This window comes from Lithobates pipiens, unplaced genomic scaffold (genome assembly GCF_037356315.1).
Source record: "Lithobates pipiens isolate NorthernLeopardFrog02 unplaced genomic scaffold, aLitPip1_a1.2 Scaffold_27, whole genome shotgun sequence".
Classification (NCBI taxonomy): Eukaryota; Metazoa; Chordata; class Amphibia; order Anura; family Ranidae; genus Lithobates; species Lithobates pipiens.
This window is the reverse complement of record NW_027507788.1, coordinates 184,626,962-184,644,165: the sequence shown is the minus strand read 5'-3', so window position 1 is coordinate 184,644,165 and position 17,204 is coordinate 184,626,962. Positions and strand designations below refer to the sequence as shown.

General features: G+C 43.6%; 1 protein-coding gene across 1 annotated transcript in view; it reads left to right on the top strand.

The window, feature by feature from the left end:
* NCAPD3 (non-SMC condensin II complex subunit D3) overlaps window positions 1–17,204 on the top strand; it is a 63,518-nt gene that overhangs the window by 7,766 nt on the left and 38,548 nt on the right. Inside the window, 6 exon segments of the mRNA XM_077457996.1 lie at window positions 103–261; window positions 2,412–2,473; window positions 3,002–3,089; window positions 4,766–4,899; window positions 8,522–8,594; window positions 13,952–14,077. Coding sequence (XP_077314122.1) covers window positions 103–261; window positions 2,412–2,473; window positions 3,002–3,089; window positions 4,766–4,899; window positions 8,522–8,594; window positions 13,952–14,077 — 642 coding nt within the window.

Here is a 17,204-nt window from a genome sequence, read left to right as displayed (position 1 = left end):
TACTGGTAGGATCGCTATGTAAAAAAAAAAGGGGGGGCTGGGGGTTGAGAAATAATCCAGCTACCACTAATGACCTTCGTTCTTTTATGTGCTTTATTTAAGCTGGATGATATATCTGAAGAGGAAGAAGAAGTCTATTTTTCTACCCGAGATCTCATGAACCTCAGAGATGCCATCGTCCTTCTCTTGAAAAACTTTTTGCGTCTCCTGCCAAAGTTTTCCCTAAAGGACAAGCAGCAGAGCATGCTGCACTGTATGCAGGTGAGGAGTGCCATCATGTCATCCTGATTTAGTTGTACAACAAGGAAGAGTAATGTTACTTAAAGCAATATTAAGACCCATTTAACTGTGAGGTGCTAAAAATAGCGCATGTATAGCACCTCTCTTGCCACTCCCGAGGGCTTTTACCCTGGAGCGCTGTGCTGGCAGGACGTCAAAAGTCCTGCAAGCAGCTTTGAGGCTCTTTAGAACCCCCCCCCCCCCCCCCGCCTATTGAACCCAATGGGCAGCTGCGCTTTTGCCGGTACCTTTTAACCCTTTTTCCGGACGCTAGCAGAGGTTAAAAGTGCCCCGCTAGCAGCTGAAAAGCGCTGAAAAAAATAACTGTTTCCTTTTAATCCTGTTATTCTTGCCTGCTCTGTGCAATTGTTTTTGCTCAGAACAGGTCCAGTCCTCTTCTTGGGTCCCTTTCTGGCGCTCTTGGCACCCCCCCCCCCCCCCCCCCCCCCCTGCTGAGTGTCCCCAGAGCAAGAAATGTGCAATGGGGAAACCAAGCAGGCTTGTCCACGAGCCATGGCTCTGTGTGCTCATCCAGACACAGAGCTGCGGCTTGCTTCGCTCCCTCTTTCTCCTCATTTGGCTCTCTGGCTGTGATTGCCAGCAGCTGGAGCCAATGAAAAGGGAGAGTCCCCAGAGAGCTGAGGCTCTCGTTCACTGTGCTGGAAGGAAGATCGTATACATTTTACAAGTATTTGCTTGAAAATTATGAAGAACCATCTAACTTTATATTTGTGTGTCTGTGTTGTGTGTTTGTTTTTTTATTAATTTTCCTTTTTTCCTTCCATTTATTTATTTATTTATTTATTTATTTATTTATTTTTTTCTTCTTTTAAGTAGACTTTCTAGAGAATAAAATGATCGTTGCAATCATTTGTCACAGTATTCGCGCAGCAGTCTTTCAGACACAATGTTTTTGGAAACCATACAATTAATAGAAAACAAAACCCCAGGCCATTGTGTTTTTGTATAATATCAAAGATTTTTAAGCTGAGTAAATGGATGCCTAACATGTCATGCTTAAAAATTGTGCATACACTCATGAAATGGCAACAAACGGCGGGACTTAAAAAATCTCCATAGACGTCGCTTTAAAGATTTATTATTTATTTATTTTTTTTAAAAGTTACCTGTTTTTATAGTTCGACGAGGTTTAGCGCTAAAATTATTGCTCTTGCTCTAACGTGCCGATGCCTTGTGTGGTTTAAACAGCTTTACATAAGTGGGCGCACCTTATGTATGCGTTGTCTTCTGTGCACGAACACACAGGAATGGGACGCTTTAAATTTATTTTATTTTTTTATCACATTTTTTCCTATAACAAGGAATGTAAACATCCCTTTTTTTTAATAGAAAGGGATGACCATAAAGACTCCAGATCTTTGATTTTACCTTTTTTATAAGCAAAAGAAAAAAAAATTGATAATTTTGGACACTTTGAATTTTTATTTTATGTATTTCTTTAAGCCCGAGAAGCAAAGTGACGCCAGGAGTCGTGCCGGTCCTCCAAGGCCATAAAGCCGGGTGGGGGGTCCCCTTTGCCCTCACTCAACTTCTTGCCTAGCCATTACCAAGCTCGGATTGCTTCTGAGTTTACCGACTGCTGCTGCCGCCATAACAGCAGTATTTAATGTCAAAGTAATTGCATATATACTGTGGGCAGTCGGCAAGTGACCCACCCCCCCACACACTTTCCACCGATGGGCCAATTGGAAAGTGCATTCGCAATAGGAAACAGGCTGTGAAGCCAAAGGGCTTCACAATCGGATTCCCATTTCTGGAATGGTGGTGGCTACAGCCGATCTGAAGATCGGCTAGAGTACTGACATCATGGGCTACCTGGACAGGTAATTCCATATATTAAAATTCAGTAGCTGCTGACTTAATTTTTTGCTGGGGGGCGGCTGGACCTCCTCTTAAAAAACACCAAAATAAAGCATTATTTCAAATGAATTTGGATACAGTGTTGCATGACCAGCAGCACTGGTAATGCAGTGGCAATATAGGCAGATGCTCAAGTGGTTATGTGCATCTAACCAACAAGTCTTCTCTCTTTGGGGGATAGATCAGTCTTCATTGCTGAAAATGCTGAACTCCTAAGAATTTTAGTAAAGCTTTTTGTTTTGTTTCTCCAGATTTTCATAAACCTGACTAGTTTTGAGACTGTGCCCCAGGAACTGTCCTTTTCAGAATCCACGTGAGTTAATCTTCCCCCCCCCCCCTTTTTTTTTTTTTTTTTTTTTTCCTTCCGTATTTCGGACTCCTCTGTTGCATGGCTTGGATGGATGAGTAGCTAGGAATGCAGTATAACCAAATTGCTAAGCGGTATTGTAACCAACCCTTAAAATGTTACCTAACCCGGGAGCCTGCGTTCATTAGATCTGGTCTTCCAAAGAACATGGATATGCAATTATCAGAAATATATGTAGCAGTCTTGACCTCCCCCTTTTTTTTTTTTTTTTTTTTTTTGTGTTTGGTTTAAAGTTTTTGTAAGAGTTTTAATGCTGCACTGACATGCTGGAAGTCCAAGCCACAGCTCTGGCTGGCTGGAACATCAACATAAACCTACATTGGGCTTGTGTTTTCATGCTATTTAATACAATTCTATTTTCATGATGGGTTCTTTTTTTTTTTTTTTTTTAAATGTGTTTTTCAGGTCTAGGCTTTGGGTTTGTTTTTGCATATTGTGCATTACACTAATTATTTTATTTTTTTCCACTTGTAGAAGTCCCAACCGTATGAAATATGTGCCGGAGTTGGCATATCATGGGCTGTGGCTGCTGTGTCAACCCAGCCATGGTGACAGCAACCAGGTGTGTTACACGCTTTTTTTTCATTCCGTTACTTAAATAGTAAAGCAGGATGGGTGTTATCTATATATTTGGCATAAAGGATTACAGAAGTATCACCATTTTTTAATGGAATCCTCCAATGGACCTAGTGCATGGCATGAATCCTGTTCTGATCTGTGGCCACATTGTGTATTAAAAGTATATCTTTCTGTGTCTCCTGGCTGTAGCTCCATCCCAGGCAGAAGCCCAATTTATCAACCTTTCTATGGGAAAGCCAGAGCACAACACTTTAGCCATTGCCCCTATCTCTCTAGATTGATGCTATTTTATTCTCTTCTACTCTTCATGCTGGATGTTGCTGGCCATCCGGAGGAGCCCAGAACCAGGCAGGTAGTGCAGACGCTATACAGCTCAGGACAGAATTTGCAGACATAGTGACAGCATCCATAGGCTGACTGTACTCTGTGCTGACCGGGCCATGATAGATCTTTTACAGTCAAAGTAATAACTAGCAGATTGTATTATCGTGACAGACAATGCTCCTCATTCAAGGCAATGCAATGGCAATAACACAAGCCTCCAGCTCGTACACTGCCTTTAGACGATCTATTGCTTGCTTGCTGATACTGCTCAGTCAGTGTAGACCCAATGGCCACCTCTTTAGGCTGACTCCCTGTCCAGTGCTGGCAGGTGGTGATTAATCTCTCCCCCTAGTACAGTGATGGTGAACCTTGGCACCCCAGATGTTTTGCAACTACATTTCCCATGATGCTCCACTACATGGCAGAGTGCCTGAGCATCATGGGAAATGTAGTTCCAAGGTTCACCATCACTGTCATAGTATCTTCAAATTCACTAAAGACCTTAGCAGGTCTGTGGGGGTTGTGTGGTGAGTGTGTGTGTTTTGTTTTTGTTTTTTTTGTCTGATACAAAAGCTGGATGAGGCAAATTAGTCAGATTAATAGTGTAGGCTTTTGATGGTGTTGAGGAAATATACGTCTTAAGGGCTCAATTTGGAACTTAAGCTAAGCATTAGGAGGGATATGGCACCAGTTAAATATTGTTGGGAGGAACGTGACCTTACAAGAACTCATGTTAATTTGAGATGTACTGTATGTAAGTTATGTCTGCCTCCCCCTCTATCCCTGTATCAAACTTACTGGGCACTTTCCCTTCCTTCCCCCCATGTACCCCAACTGTATGTCTTATGTGCGCCCAGGTTGGGCATTGTTTAAATAAATAAAGTCTATATTTGAAAAAAAAATATTGTTGGGAGGGGGATAAGGGCCCTGTCTTGGGATTTGGGTTTGTAAAGTAAAGTAAAGTTAATGCACAGATCTGCAGATCCCGGTGTCCATTTAGTCACAGTGCTGTGGTTCAGCCCCGCCCTGTGTCTCTTCTCATTGGCTCCTGCTGCTTTTGCAGCTAATGAGGAGTGGAGTCCTGGACAGCCGAGTCTCCCGTGCAATATCACTTTATCTTAATCTTAATGCATAGAATGCTTTGGGATAAAAAAAAAACTGCCTTTACAACCACTTTAACTCTGTTAGGCAAATAAACTTAAATTTTGTATGTGATAGCATTGTTCTCTTTTAAAACAGATAGTTCTCATTGCTAGTAGTAGGGCACTGGGCACAGTAATTCATGTAAGTGTAATTTTCCTACATAACTCCTTGTCTTATGTCGCCTACTTGTAGACTCTTCGTCGGCTTTTCCAACGTCTGCTGAGTGTCATTTTGATGATTAAAGGAGGGCCGGGCTCAAACCCTTCGTTACTTGCAATCAACGCTCCTGTAACCAGTGCACGGGACCATGCTGTTCAATTTGTCTGGTAGGGATTACCGCTGATCAATTAAGCTTTTAAAGAGTAACTCCACTTTTTTTTTTTTCTTTTTTTTTTCTTTTTTTTGGAAACTCCTGGGTGGTCAATGTACATTGCAGGGATTTTAATAAACTTTGTAGATTTGTGCCTGTTTCTGCTTTGTTGGACATTTGCATCATGTGCAGGACTGCTATCTGGGAGTGACAAATTCATTACAAGAAGCGGATGTACTTTCAGGGTTCTGGTGAGAAGTTGAAGCACTCCTTTTTAACCACTTTCAGACCGGACCATTTTGCTGGTAAATGACCAGAGGTCTTTTTACACTTTGGCACTGCGCTGCTTTAACTGGTAATTGCGCGGTCATGCAATGTTGTACCCAAACGAAATTTGCGTCCTTTTCTTCCCACAAATAGAGCTTTCTTTTAAAGGTATTTGACTGACTCTGCGATTTTTATTTTTTGCGATATAAACGTAAAAAGACCGCAAATTTTGAAAAAAAATGATATTTTCTAATTTTTGTTATTAGAAAAATCCAATAAACTCAATTTTAGTAAAATGTATTCAGCCACATGTCTTTGGTAAAAAAAAAGTCAATAACTGTATATTTATTGGTTTGCGCAAAAGTTGTCACATCTACAAACTAAGGTACGTTTTCTGGAATTTACGCAGCTTTTAGTTTACGACTGCCTATCTCATTTCTTGAGGTGCTAAAATGGCAGGGCAGTACAAAACCCCCCCCAAATGACCCCATTTTGGAAAGTAGACCCCCTAAGGAAATTGATAAGTGGCATGTTGAGCCCATTGAATATTTTATTTTTTTGCCTCAAACGATTGAATAATGACAAAAAAAAAAATTTTTTTTTTTTTTTTTTTTTACACAAAGTTGTCACTAAATGATATATTGCTCACACATGCTATGGGCATATGTGAAATGACACCCCAAAATAAATTCTGCTGCTTCTCCTGAGTACGGGGATACCACATGTGTGGGATTTTTTGGGAGCCTAGCCGCGTACGGGGCCCCGAAAACCAAGCACCGCCTTCAGGCTTTCTAAGGGCGTAAATATTTGACTTCACTCCTCACTACCTATTACAGTTTTGAAGGCCATAAAATGCCAAGATGGCACAAAACCCCCACAAATGACCCCATTTTAGAAAGTAGACACCCCAAGCTATTTGCTGAGAGGCATGTTGAGTCCATGGAATATTTTATATTTTGCCACAAGTTGCGGGAAAATTACAAACTTTTTTTTTTTTTTTTTTTCACAAAGTTGTCACTAAATGATATATTGCTCACGCATGCCATGGGCATATGTGAAATGACACCCCAAAATAAATTCTGCTGCTTCTCCTGAGTACGGGGATACCACATATGTGGGACTTTTTGGGAGCCTAGCCGCGTACGGGGCCCCCGAAAACCAAGCACCGCCTTCAGGCTTTCTAAGGGCGTTACAGTTTTGAAGGCCATAAAATGCCAAGATGGCACAAACCCCCCCCCAAATGACCCCATTTTGGAAAGTAGACACCCCTAAATTTAGGGGTACACTAGTGAGACTAGGTAATAAATGGCGGGTGCCCTGAAACTATAAAAAAATAACTAACCAACCAGCGTCACCTGTAACAGTTATATGGTGATCACTGTTGAAAGGGTTAACTAGGGGGCAATCAGGGGGCTTTATGCGGTAGTATATGGGGGTCCCTGGCGCTATAAAAAGCTGCGGCGAACCTAAATACCTACCTGCCTAACTAGCGTCACCTGTGACCCTAATACAGCGATCAGAAAAACGATCGCTTATTAGGCTGGGTTCACACTGGAGCGATGCGGGAACGCCACGAATCCGCGGCGGGTTCCCGCATCGTATGCCTCCCGGCGGCAGTTCACACTGCCCTATGCGAACTGCTGGGAGTGTCAGTGAAATGTTAATGACACCCCCAGATCAGTTCGCATATCGCAGTGCGATCTGCAAACTCGGATCGCATGGTGTGAACACCCATGCGATCCGATTCTGCTGCGGACCAAAAAAAGGGTCCCGTGCGAATTTGCGGCGGGTGCGGCGAATGGCTGAACTCGAATCGCAGAGATCGGATGTGATTTGCACTGCAGTGCGGTGCGAATCACATCCGTTCTCATAAACCGCTGCAATGTGAACCCAGCCTTAGTGACACTGGCGACGGGGGGTGATCACGGGGTTAAACCTTTATTGGGGGGGGTTAGGGGGGTACATTAGAACTAAAGGGGGGCTAACCCTAACTGCCCTAAGTTATTACAGTCACAAATGACACCAATGCAAAAAAAAAAAAAAAAAAAAAAAATGCATTGGTGTCACTGTGACTGGGGGGGTGATCGGGGGGTAAAGGGGGGGTGTGAGTGTGCCTGGCATGTTCTACTGTGAAGTGTCGTGTTGGTGCAACTCACCAATCCTCTCTCCTCGGTGCCGGAACGAAAAATACCGTCACGGAGGAGAGATTACATCACTTCCTCTCCTGTGTTTACATTACAGGAGAGGAAGTGATGTCACGAAGGATTTCCATTCGTCGGGAGCGATCGCGAGGGGGTGGCCATGAATGAATGGCCGCCCCCTCATCCCGGATCGCTCCCGAACGAATACCGACCGCCGCAGGCACCGGGGGGGGGGCCCGATCGGGCCCCCCACCCGCGGGAAGGCAGGGACGTACAGGTACGCCCATATGCCTGCCCGTGCCATTCTGTCGACGTACTTCGTCGTGCGGCGGTCGGCAAGTGGTTAAAAGATAAATTTTTGTTGCAGAGGATGCCTAAAACCTGACTTGTATTTTAGTGCAGAATTCCTCACAGAAACAGGAAATTACATTTCTGGGGGGTATTCTGTACACCATCTTTACAGTATGCCTCCAGGTTACCATATTGCATTGCATTCTTAGAAAATTGCAGCAGCTGCAAATTTAAAAGGAAAGTGTGTTTTTAGTTTTGTTTAACCGCTTGCTGACTGTGTCACGCAAATATATTGCAGCACAATGGCACTGGGTGAAATCCCTTGCGTGTATATCCTATCCGTTTTCGGCCACCAGAGGGCCCGCGCCTGCTGCACAGTGGCGGACTCTATGCCCGCGATTTGTGTGTGGGGGGAAAAAAAACTATGCCTCCTGCTAGTCACTCCCTTCCCCACACAGTTAGAACCTCCTGAGGGAACAACATTTAACCCCGTTACCCTCTTCCCTGCCAGTGACATTTGCACAGTAATCAGTGCATTTTTATAGCGCTGATTGTTGTATAAATGCCAATGTTCCCAAAAAATGTCAGTCTCATCTGTCCGTCACAATGTTGCAGTACAGTTGCAGATCACCGCCGTTACTATAAATAATAAAAATGCCCCAAATCTGTCCTATAGTTTGCAGACGCTATAACTTTTGCACAAACCAATCAATATATGCTTATTGCAAATTTTTTATTTTTTTTTTTGCTTTTTTTTTTTTTAAACCAAAAATATGTAGAAGGCTATACATTGGCCTAATCTGCTGTAACAAAGTTTGTTAAAATCCCTGCAACGGTCAGATCACCCAGAGGGGAATGTTGTGCTGTGTGTTTTTTTTTTTTTTTTTCTTTATTATTTATCTATTTTATTCTGCTATTTTTTTATTTTTTTTTTAACAGTTTTATTGTGGACAAGCTGAAGGAAATGGCTCTTCCTGTTCTATGGATTCTGTTACAACACACTTGTGCCAAGGTAACTCCTGACTTTTACAGCTGAGCAGTGCAAAGGCCAATGTTGAAGTGTAAAGTACAAGTAACCCACAGCAATGCATTTATTATTCTCATTATTGGTAGATAAGTGAACAAAGCTGTAAGTTACTGTGGTGTGCACAGAGCTCTTAGTTTAATCAAACAAGCTTGCCTTTGTTTTTTAACATGGCATTAGGAAAGAGTTGGCCAAGTGTTAACTGGTAGTAGTAGGTGTAAGAAACCTGTCACTTCGCACATATTTGGTCCTTTTTTTTTTTCCATAGCTTGCCTTTTGTGCTTTATATACTTGTAATCCCTGGGTTCCACTGCCTATCCTACAGTTCACACCAGTGTGGCTTTGAAATCCTCGCTACAATTTCAAGGCCACAGATCTGTGTGATTCGGACCTTCGGTTTAATTTAAAGTGGAGGGCCACCCTTAAAAAAATAAATAAAAAAATACATAAAAAATTTGAAAAAAATCATTAAAAAAAAAAAAAATGATTTTTTTTTTAACTTACCAGAAATGCCTGTTGCTAGGCACATCATCCTAATCTGCCTCTTCCTCCTCCATGGAGATCTTCTTTCTTCTCTCCTCCGTGCGGCGTCTTCTGGGTAATGGGTGTCCCAGGACACAGCACGTCCCATTCACAAAGCGCTGCGCGACTTGCACATGCGCAGTAGGAAACGGGCAGTGAAGCCGCAAGGCTCCACTGCCTGTTTCCCTTAGCCAAAATGGTGGCGCCGGGACCCGAGACCGAGGGACGGGTCGGCCTCGAGCGGCCGACATCGCGGGTGCTCCCTGGACAGGTAAGTGTGCTTATTAAAAGTCAGCAGCTACAGTGTTTGCAGCTGCTGACTTTTTTAATTTTTTATTTTAAAACCGGCCCTCTTTAATGTGGAAGTCCATGCTTACCGTATTTATCGGCATATAACACGTACTTTTTTTCCCCCCCAGGGGGAAATTGCGGGTGCGTGTTATACGCCGATCGTCCACTATTTCGGAGCCTCTGGGCTTCTTTCACCCGCCTTTTGGCCCTTCTCGGCGGCTTTTGGTCCTTCTCGATGGCTTTCGGTTGCCTTCGACCCTTCTCGGCGGCTTTTGGCCCTTCTCAGCGGCCGAAAGCAGACAAGAAGGGCCGAAGGCGGCCGAGTGCCACCGAGATGCACAGGATTTTGGCATGGACTTCCATTTTAACAGAAGTCTATGCAACTTGCAATGCAATCCCGGAAAAGTAGTGAAGCAACTTTTTTTTTTTCTTTTTTCTTTTAAAAGTCGTTATGTTTTGAATGGTTCCTTTCCTGGCAATGGGGTGTGACTTGTCATGCAATTTTGAATGGTCAAATCGCACTGTTGTGAGCCAGGGCTAAAGGTGTTTAAATTCTTACCAATCATTATTTTTTTAACTTTTTTTTTTTTTTTTTTTACATTGGCAACAACCAGAGTAAACAAGCCTATGTCCTGACAGGATGATGTACAGATGGGCCCTAAGCACAGGGTGGAAGCAGTGGTCTCTCCACGTTGGTAAAACACACCACCTTCTGAGTCAAAACTATTGTTTTGCAGTTGCTTCCTCATTGGAGAAGTTTAACTGATTCAGCAGGGAGTGTCTGACCTCTACTGAGAGACCACTGCTTCCATACAAAGACACAGCATTCAAGTGGAGACTTTTTTCTAATCGGGATATATGGCTGTTTTATAAAAAATAAAAATGAACTAAGTTTTTATGTTGATGAACAGAGTTGTAGCTACCAATTTAACATGAAAGTTCAATTTAAGTTTTTAAGCCCTAGTTCACACTGCCGTGACTTGAATGCGAGTTCAAAGCTGCATGACAAGCCGTGCCCTGTTAACAACACTGGAACCGTTCTAATCGGTGCTACTGAAGTTGCTCCGACTTCGAAAAAGGTTCCTGCGCTACTTTGGTTTGACTTCAACACGACTTGCATTGACTTCTGTTAAAGAAGTCGTATACGTTTAACGAGTGGTTGTCAGAACAATTTGCGTTAGAAAGGAGAACCAGGCAGGGGTGACCCTTATCACCGTTATTGTATGCTCTAGCTGCTGAGCCCCTGGCAATACGGATAAGGGCATCCCCGGACATTGAGGTCCTCCGCATGGGTAATATTATAGACAAAATAGGCTTATACGCGGACGTTACAGTTCTGTACCTGGCAGACCAGGGCCCGTCACTTCAGGCGGCACTTCAAATATCGAGGGACTAGGGGCATACGCGGGTCTATGCATAAATTGGGACAAATCCCAGATATTCACCCTGGACCAGTTCCCCCTGCCAAAAGCAGATGTAGTATTGCCACTTAAGAGTCGATCTGATCAAATACCTGGGGGTGCAGGTCACGAGGGACTTGCAGCAGGGGTTGACAAATTTGCTTGGAATCTAGGAGCCAGCTAAAAAAGTTAGGAGCCAGGTCTGTGACGGCGATCTGTACCTGTCCCTGGCCTGACATGGAGACAAGTGAGGGGAAGATAGCCCCCACCCCCCACCCCCCACCTGTCTCCAAGTCATTGCCCATAGCTCTTAGAGGGACATTTTATTTTTTTATTTTTTTCAAATGACAATTTTTTTTTAAATTGCATTTTAGTGTAAATATGAGATATGAGGTCTCTCTGACCCCAGATCTCATATAAAAGAGGACCTGTCATGCTTTTTTCTATTACAAGGGATTTTTACATTCCTTGTAATAGGAATAAAAGTGACACACTTTTTTTTTTTTTTTTTTTAAATAACAGTGAAAAAAATAAAAGTTAAAATAAGAAAAACAAAATTATTTTAAACGCACCCTGTCCCGCCAAGCTTGCGTGCAGAAGCGAATGCATATATGAAAGCAGTGTTCAAACCACACATGTGAGGTATCGCTGCTATCGGTAGAGTAAGAGCAATAATTTTAGCCCCAGACCTCCTCTGTAACTTAAAACGTGCAACCTGTAGAATTTTTTTAAACGTCGCCTATGGAGATTTTTAAGGGTAAAAGTTTGTCGCCATTCCATGAGCGGGCACAATTTTGAAGTATGTCATGTTGGGTATCGATTTACTTGACGTAACATTATCTTTCACAATATAAAAAAAGAATTGGGCTAACTTTACTTTTGTCTTTTTTTTTTTTTTTTGTTATCAAATACATTTTCCCCAAAAAAGTGCGCTTGTAAGTCCGCTGTGCAAATACGGTGTGACAGACAGTATTGCAACAACCACCATTTTATTTTCTAGGGTGTTAGAATAAAATATATATATAATGTTTGGGGGTTCTGAGTAAAGGGAAGGAGATGGAGCTTCCCCTGCCTGCCAGCCTATTAGCATTGCTGGTTGTAATTCCAACGGCCACTACAAGAGGGCGCCAGATTCCAGAAGGAACCATAGGATCGTAGAAGGCCTCAAAGCCGGGGGCTCACTTACCGGCGGCGCAGCCTGATGCGATCACGCCAGGGGGGTCCGCGGTGACAGGATACCCCCAGCTGTGATGCCCCAGGCGCCAGGTCGCTAATTCTAGTCACAAATGCGATCTGGCGCCTGGGTTTTGTCGAGCCCTGACTTATTGCTCACCTAATGTAGAACCCTTCTTCACCATGCTTAAAACTAAGACACTGGCTTGGGCCAAATTGCCCATCGGGGTTATGGGCCGCATCAATATAATTAAGATGGTGGTCCTGCCTAAAATTCTCTATACGGTGTGGCATGCTCCTCTGGGCATTCCCATCAGAGTATTCAAAAAAATGGAAAGCATACTCAATACTTTTGTATGGGGGCGTGGACGGCATAAGCTAGCGTGGCTCACCCTTAAGAACCCTACTACAATGGGGGGTACATAACTCCCTGATCTCCAGGATTACTATGTTGCAGCTCAACTGTCCCACATGTACCACTTTAATACCACTGAGGCTCTTGGATACGGGGCACTGGTGGGAGACAACCCAGGCAACCCTATAGTAACTCCAACGCAGGCCATGTTTAGAGGAGGGCTGTTCCTTAGGAGACCCCATAGATTTAACGATGGTGTGCTATCACACCACTATGGGCCAATAGTCACCTAGCAGAACTGCAACACCTACCTGACTCCCGTCTATGGGCCTCTTACGAGATAGTGTTCCTCTCCCAGGTCATGACAGACACGGGACCCAGGACATTTCACTCCCTTCAAGAAGAGTTTGCACTTCCACTTCAACTTAGATTTAGATATCTTCAACTACGCCATGCATTGAATACCCAATTTCGGCGCATGAGGATCTCCCTAGCTCGGCCCCAGATTTTAGATATAATTCTGGGAACGGATTCTAGGAAGCTGATCTCTAATCTCTATTCCATACTCAGGCTCCCTAAGGCGGTCACTGTAATCCGAAAAGCCAAGGCAGATTGGGAGGTGGACATGGGCGAGATTGGGGACTCTGACTGGGATGAAATACTGGACAATGTTCAAAAGACATCACCCAAGCTTTCAGATAGACTAACGCAGCTCTATATCATCCACTGAGCATATCTGACACCCCGGAGAATAGCCAAGTTTTAGGCGACCAAATCCCCAAATTGCCCCCTATGTGGGTGCGACCCTGGTACCTTCTATCACTTGATCTGGGAATGTTCCAATTTGCAACCATATTGGCTGCAGGTAGTCATATATTTCTTCATGATGTGATGGGCTCCCCAGTGACACCAGATCCCAAAATATGTATACTAGGCCTGTTACCTTATGCTGACATTGATAGACACCAAGCCACATTCATACACGAATCACTGTTTCTACCCAGGAAGGCAGTGGCTCGAGTATGGATGCGGACCACACCCCCTACTGTGGCTGACTGGAAAAGGGACGTGAACAATACCATACCGTATAAAAAATTGATTTATAGACACCGATAATGCGAGCAAAAATTGACCAAGGTTTGGTAAAGATGGCTGGGAGATGGAGAAACTTACTTAGTTCTTGACTAGCGCAGGTGTTCAGGAGAGATACTTCACCTATCAGTTCGGGGATGAAGGAGGAATATAAAAGGGTGGATTACGGGAGGGTAAGGGAAGTTGGGGACAAACAGATATATGTAATGTGTGTGTATATATCAATCTGTAAACCATGCCCTTGTTGAGCTGATATTGTGGTGCCTATGTCTGTCATTGGAAATGTTTGTAATTGGCAATATCATTACCAAATAAAATTTTATTTTTCCCCCCCAAAAAAAAGTCGTATGCAAGCTGCAATGAAGTTGCGCGAGGATGTCTGCTTCAAAGTCGCAGCAGTGTGATCTAGGGCTTAAGTTGATGATAAACTGCCTTTTGTATATTACAGAATATAATTCTATTTTTTGCTATCCAATCGATGCATCACCCTGTTTTAATTTTGCGTTGAACAGTGTCCTGATAAATCAGATTATCGCCTATCGGCAGCACAAACTCTGGTGAAACTACAAGATCAACTTCCCAACGCAAACTACGCATCATTCATAGACTGGCTATGCAAATACTCCAGGAACGCAAAGGTAACATAAGAAAATACTCAAGTAGTAGGATTAGATTAATCCTTTACTATATTTTCAAGCCAAGGGACTTGTGTGAAGAAAAGGGGACACACAGCTAATGAATAACATTCATAGTACAACTAAAGACTTGTGAAGTACGTTCTAGATGCCCAAATGCAGTCTCTCTGTAAAGTAAAAACACATGCAGCTCAGAGTGGGCATCTCAACAGGTGTACTGTGTGCTGATTGACACGCTACAGACTTGTAAATCAGCATTCACAATACTGATACCCACAACCCCTGCAACATGATTTCATCCCACTGTACATGTGGGTGGCAACTCTGCTCTGAATTCAGGAGAAGTGCAGCATTGTTGCCACTCTATCACAGGAAGCTGTATTAGATGGACCTTAGTGGCAGGATCAAAAGGGATTTTGAAAACTTTTTCAGGAGAACTAAGAAAACGTTAATTGCAGATGTACCTATACTTTAAAATGATTCTAAAGATATTTATTTTTTATTTTTCTTGAATTGCAAACAAACTATACTTAGCTGCTCCGTGCAATAGTTTTGCACAGAGCAGCCCCAATCCTCTTCTTTTTGGGTCCCCTGCTGGCAGTCCTGACTCCTCCCCTGCTTGCTAGATGGGCACTTGAGCAGGCTTGCTCACGAGCTGCACTCCTGTGAATGGACAGAGCACGACTAGCCCCTGCTCTCTCCTCATTGACTCACTGGCTGTGATTGACAATGGCTCCTGCTGCTGTGTGAGCCAATGAGGAGACAGATCCGGGAAAGCTGCTGCTCTCGTGCACTTTACTGGATTGAGACAGTGCTTGGGTAAGAAGGGGGGGGGGGAGCTGCTCACAGATATGTGTGTGTGTTTTTGTGTTTTTTTTTTTTTCCTTAATGCATAAAATGCATCAAGGTAAAAAATCTTCTGCCTTTAGAACTACTTTAAGTGCTGCAGTAAAAAGGCCATCCTTTTACTTTGAAAAAAAAAAAGTAACTCGGCAGAGATCATCCGTAGCATGCGCTTAACTTTTGATATTTATTTTTTTATTTTTTTTACCTTTTGAACTATTTTCCTTGTCTATATGTGATAAAGGATTCTTTTTTGGCCTGACATCTCTTGTCACAGACAGGACCTGAATGAATTTTACCTCGCTGAATGCTAACTTTTTATATAGCTGGTGTTTAGTCCTCTTTCTTCGTATATAAAATTTACTTCCATTTATCCAGCTTCATATGAAGGATTCTCTAGGTTTATGGGTCCTTGTTAGACATGGAAGCCTGAAAAAGAGGTGGCCTTTCTTGACTTTAAAGCGATTGTAATGCGGGGGTCAGCAATCCGTAGATCGTGATCTACCAGTAGATCGCAGACAGGTGACTGGTCGCAGTCTTGGCTTGCTTACCCGCCATCCCAGAACATCGGTGTGCAATGCAGAGCGATTACTTGTAAAGTTGGATCTGTAGAAGGGAGCAAGAGCCGCATAAGCTGATGGCTTCTCTGTAGTGCCGGCTCCTGTCCCATGAGGAGTGATACCAACTGCACTCAATCTTGTCCCGACTAGCGGTCTTCAGAGTGGTGCCAGCAGCAGTAAAGAAGAGATCTTCAGGTCAGTGTAAAGCAATACACAGGGCATTTTACTGTAGGGTTGGTTTACCCACACCATGGGTGCAGTGCACCTGCACTTTTTGTGCGCTTTCAGAGAGTGCACCACACCTGCAATATAATGGAAGTCTATGGCGAAGCACAGCTAACGCAAGAAAGTCGCAGATGCATTGAGTACAGGTAAACCGCAGCAAATCACTGTAAAAGCGGGCACTCAGAACTGTAAGGGTTCATTTACCTATGTAGTTTTGAGGGGGTGGTAAAACCCCATAGTTAAAGACATGGCTTTTATCCTAACCGCACCCCATTTAGCTGCAGTGGTCAGGGGTGTACACATGCCGCATGTCATGTTTGATGGGTGTAGCGCCTGCCAAGTATGACCCATTCAAGTGAATGAGGCTGCTCTGCAAATGTCCTGCAACCTTGTGCAGTACCGCAAAGAATGGCTTAAAGCAGGCTGTGTTAACCCCTTAGACCGCACAGAAGCATGCAGTTGTGGGGCACTGGTAGAGTGGCCCCATTTACGTGAATGGGTCACAATCGGCAGGCAAAAGCAACAAGGTTTAATTCCTGCCATGGCATGTGCACACTTTTGGCTGCTGCCTTTGCAGCTTAAAGGGGTAGGGATTGTGGACAGTAAAACAATGACCCAACCTCTGAAAACCACTCGCCAACTTTATATGTGAGCAAGCTCTAAGGGGGGTGCAACTAAAGCCCAATGCACACGGGCCAAATGTTGGGCGGCATCAGCCGATTCAATAGAAACATTTGGCCCATGTGTATGGCAGCCACTTGTCCAGCTTCTGTTGAACGGTCATGACTGAAAAAGGTCTGCCAATAGGCGCTATCAGCCAAAGGGCGTCCACCTGTCAGAACACAATAGAGAAGCAGGGGAGCTTGCTGTACCCCTCCTACATTATGCCAGTGGCTGCAAACAGTTAAACTGGTTCTAAAGGCTCAAAGGTTGTTTTTATTTTTGTTTTTATTTTTGTTTTTATTTTTGTTTTTATTTTTGTTTTTGTTTTTGTTATTTATTTATTTTTATTTTTTTACCCATCATTGGATGATGGCAGTGGGGAGCCAATGTCAATCATAGCAAGTGAGCCAATGAGGGGGGGAGGGGGAGCAGAGCCAAGCCACAGCTCTGTTTGGGAATGGAGTCGGGAGGGAGCCTGCTTGTGTGCCCCCTTAGACAGTTGCTTGCTCTGGGGGGCAGGAGAAAAGGGGCTAGGAGCACCAGTGGGGGACCACGAGAAGAGGTTCAGGACTCTCCTGTACAAAACCCCTGCACAGAGCAGGTAAGTAGAACATGTTTGTTAATATAAAAAAAAGAGCTTTTAATAGTTTTGCCATGTGAGAGGTTACCCCCAAAAAAAAAAATAGTTTGGGATGTTTTGGTGCTCCTCCTATTCTTTCTACGACAACAGCCAGAAATTTAGACATCACTTTTTCACAAGGGCTTGAAGGTGACTCAGTGGTTATACATTTGCAAGGTGTGTGTGTGTGTGTGTGTTATATAAATATATTACACACTCT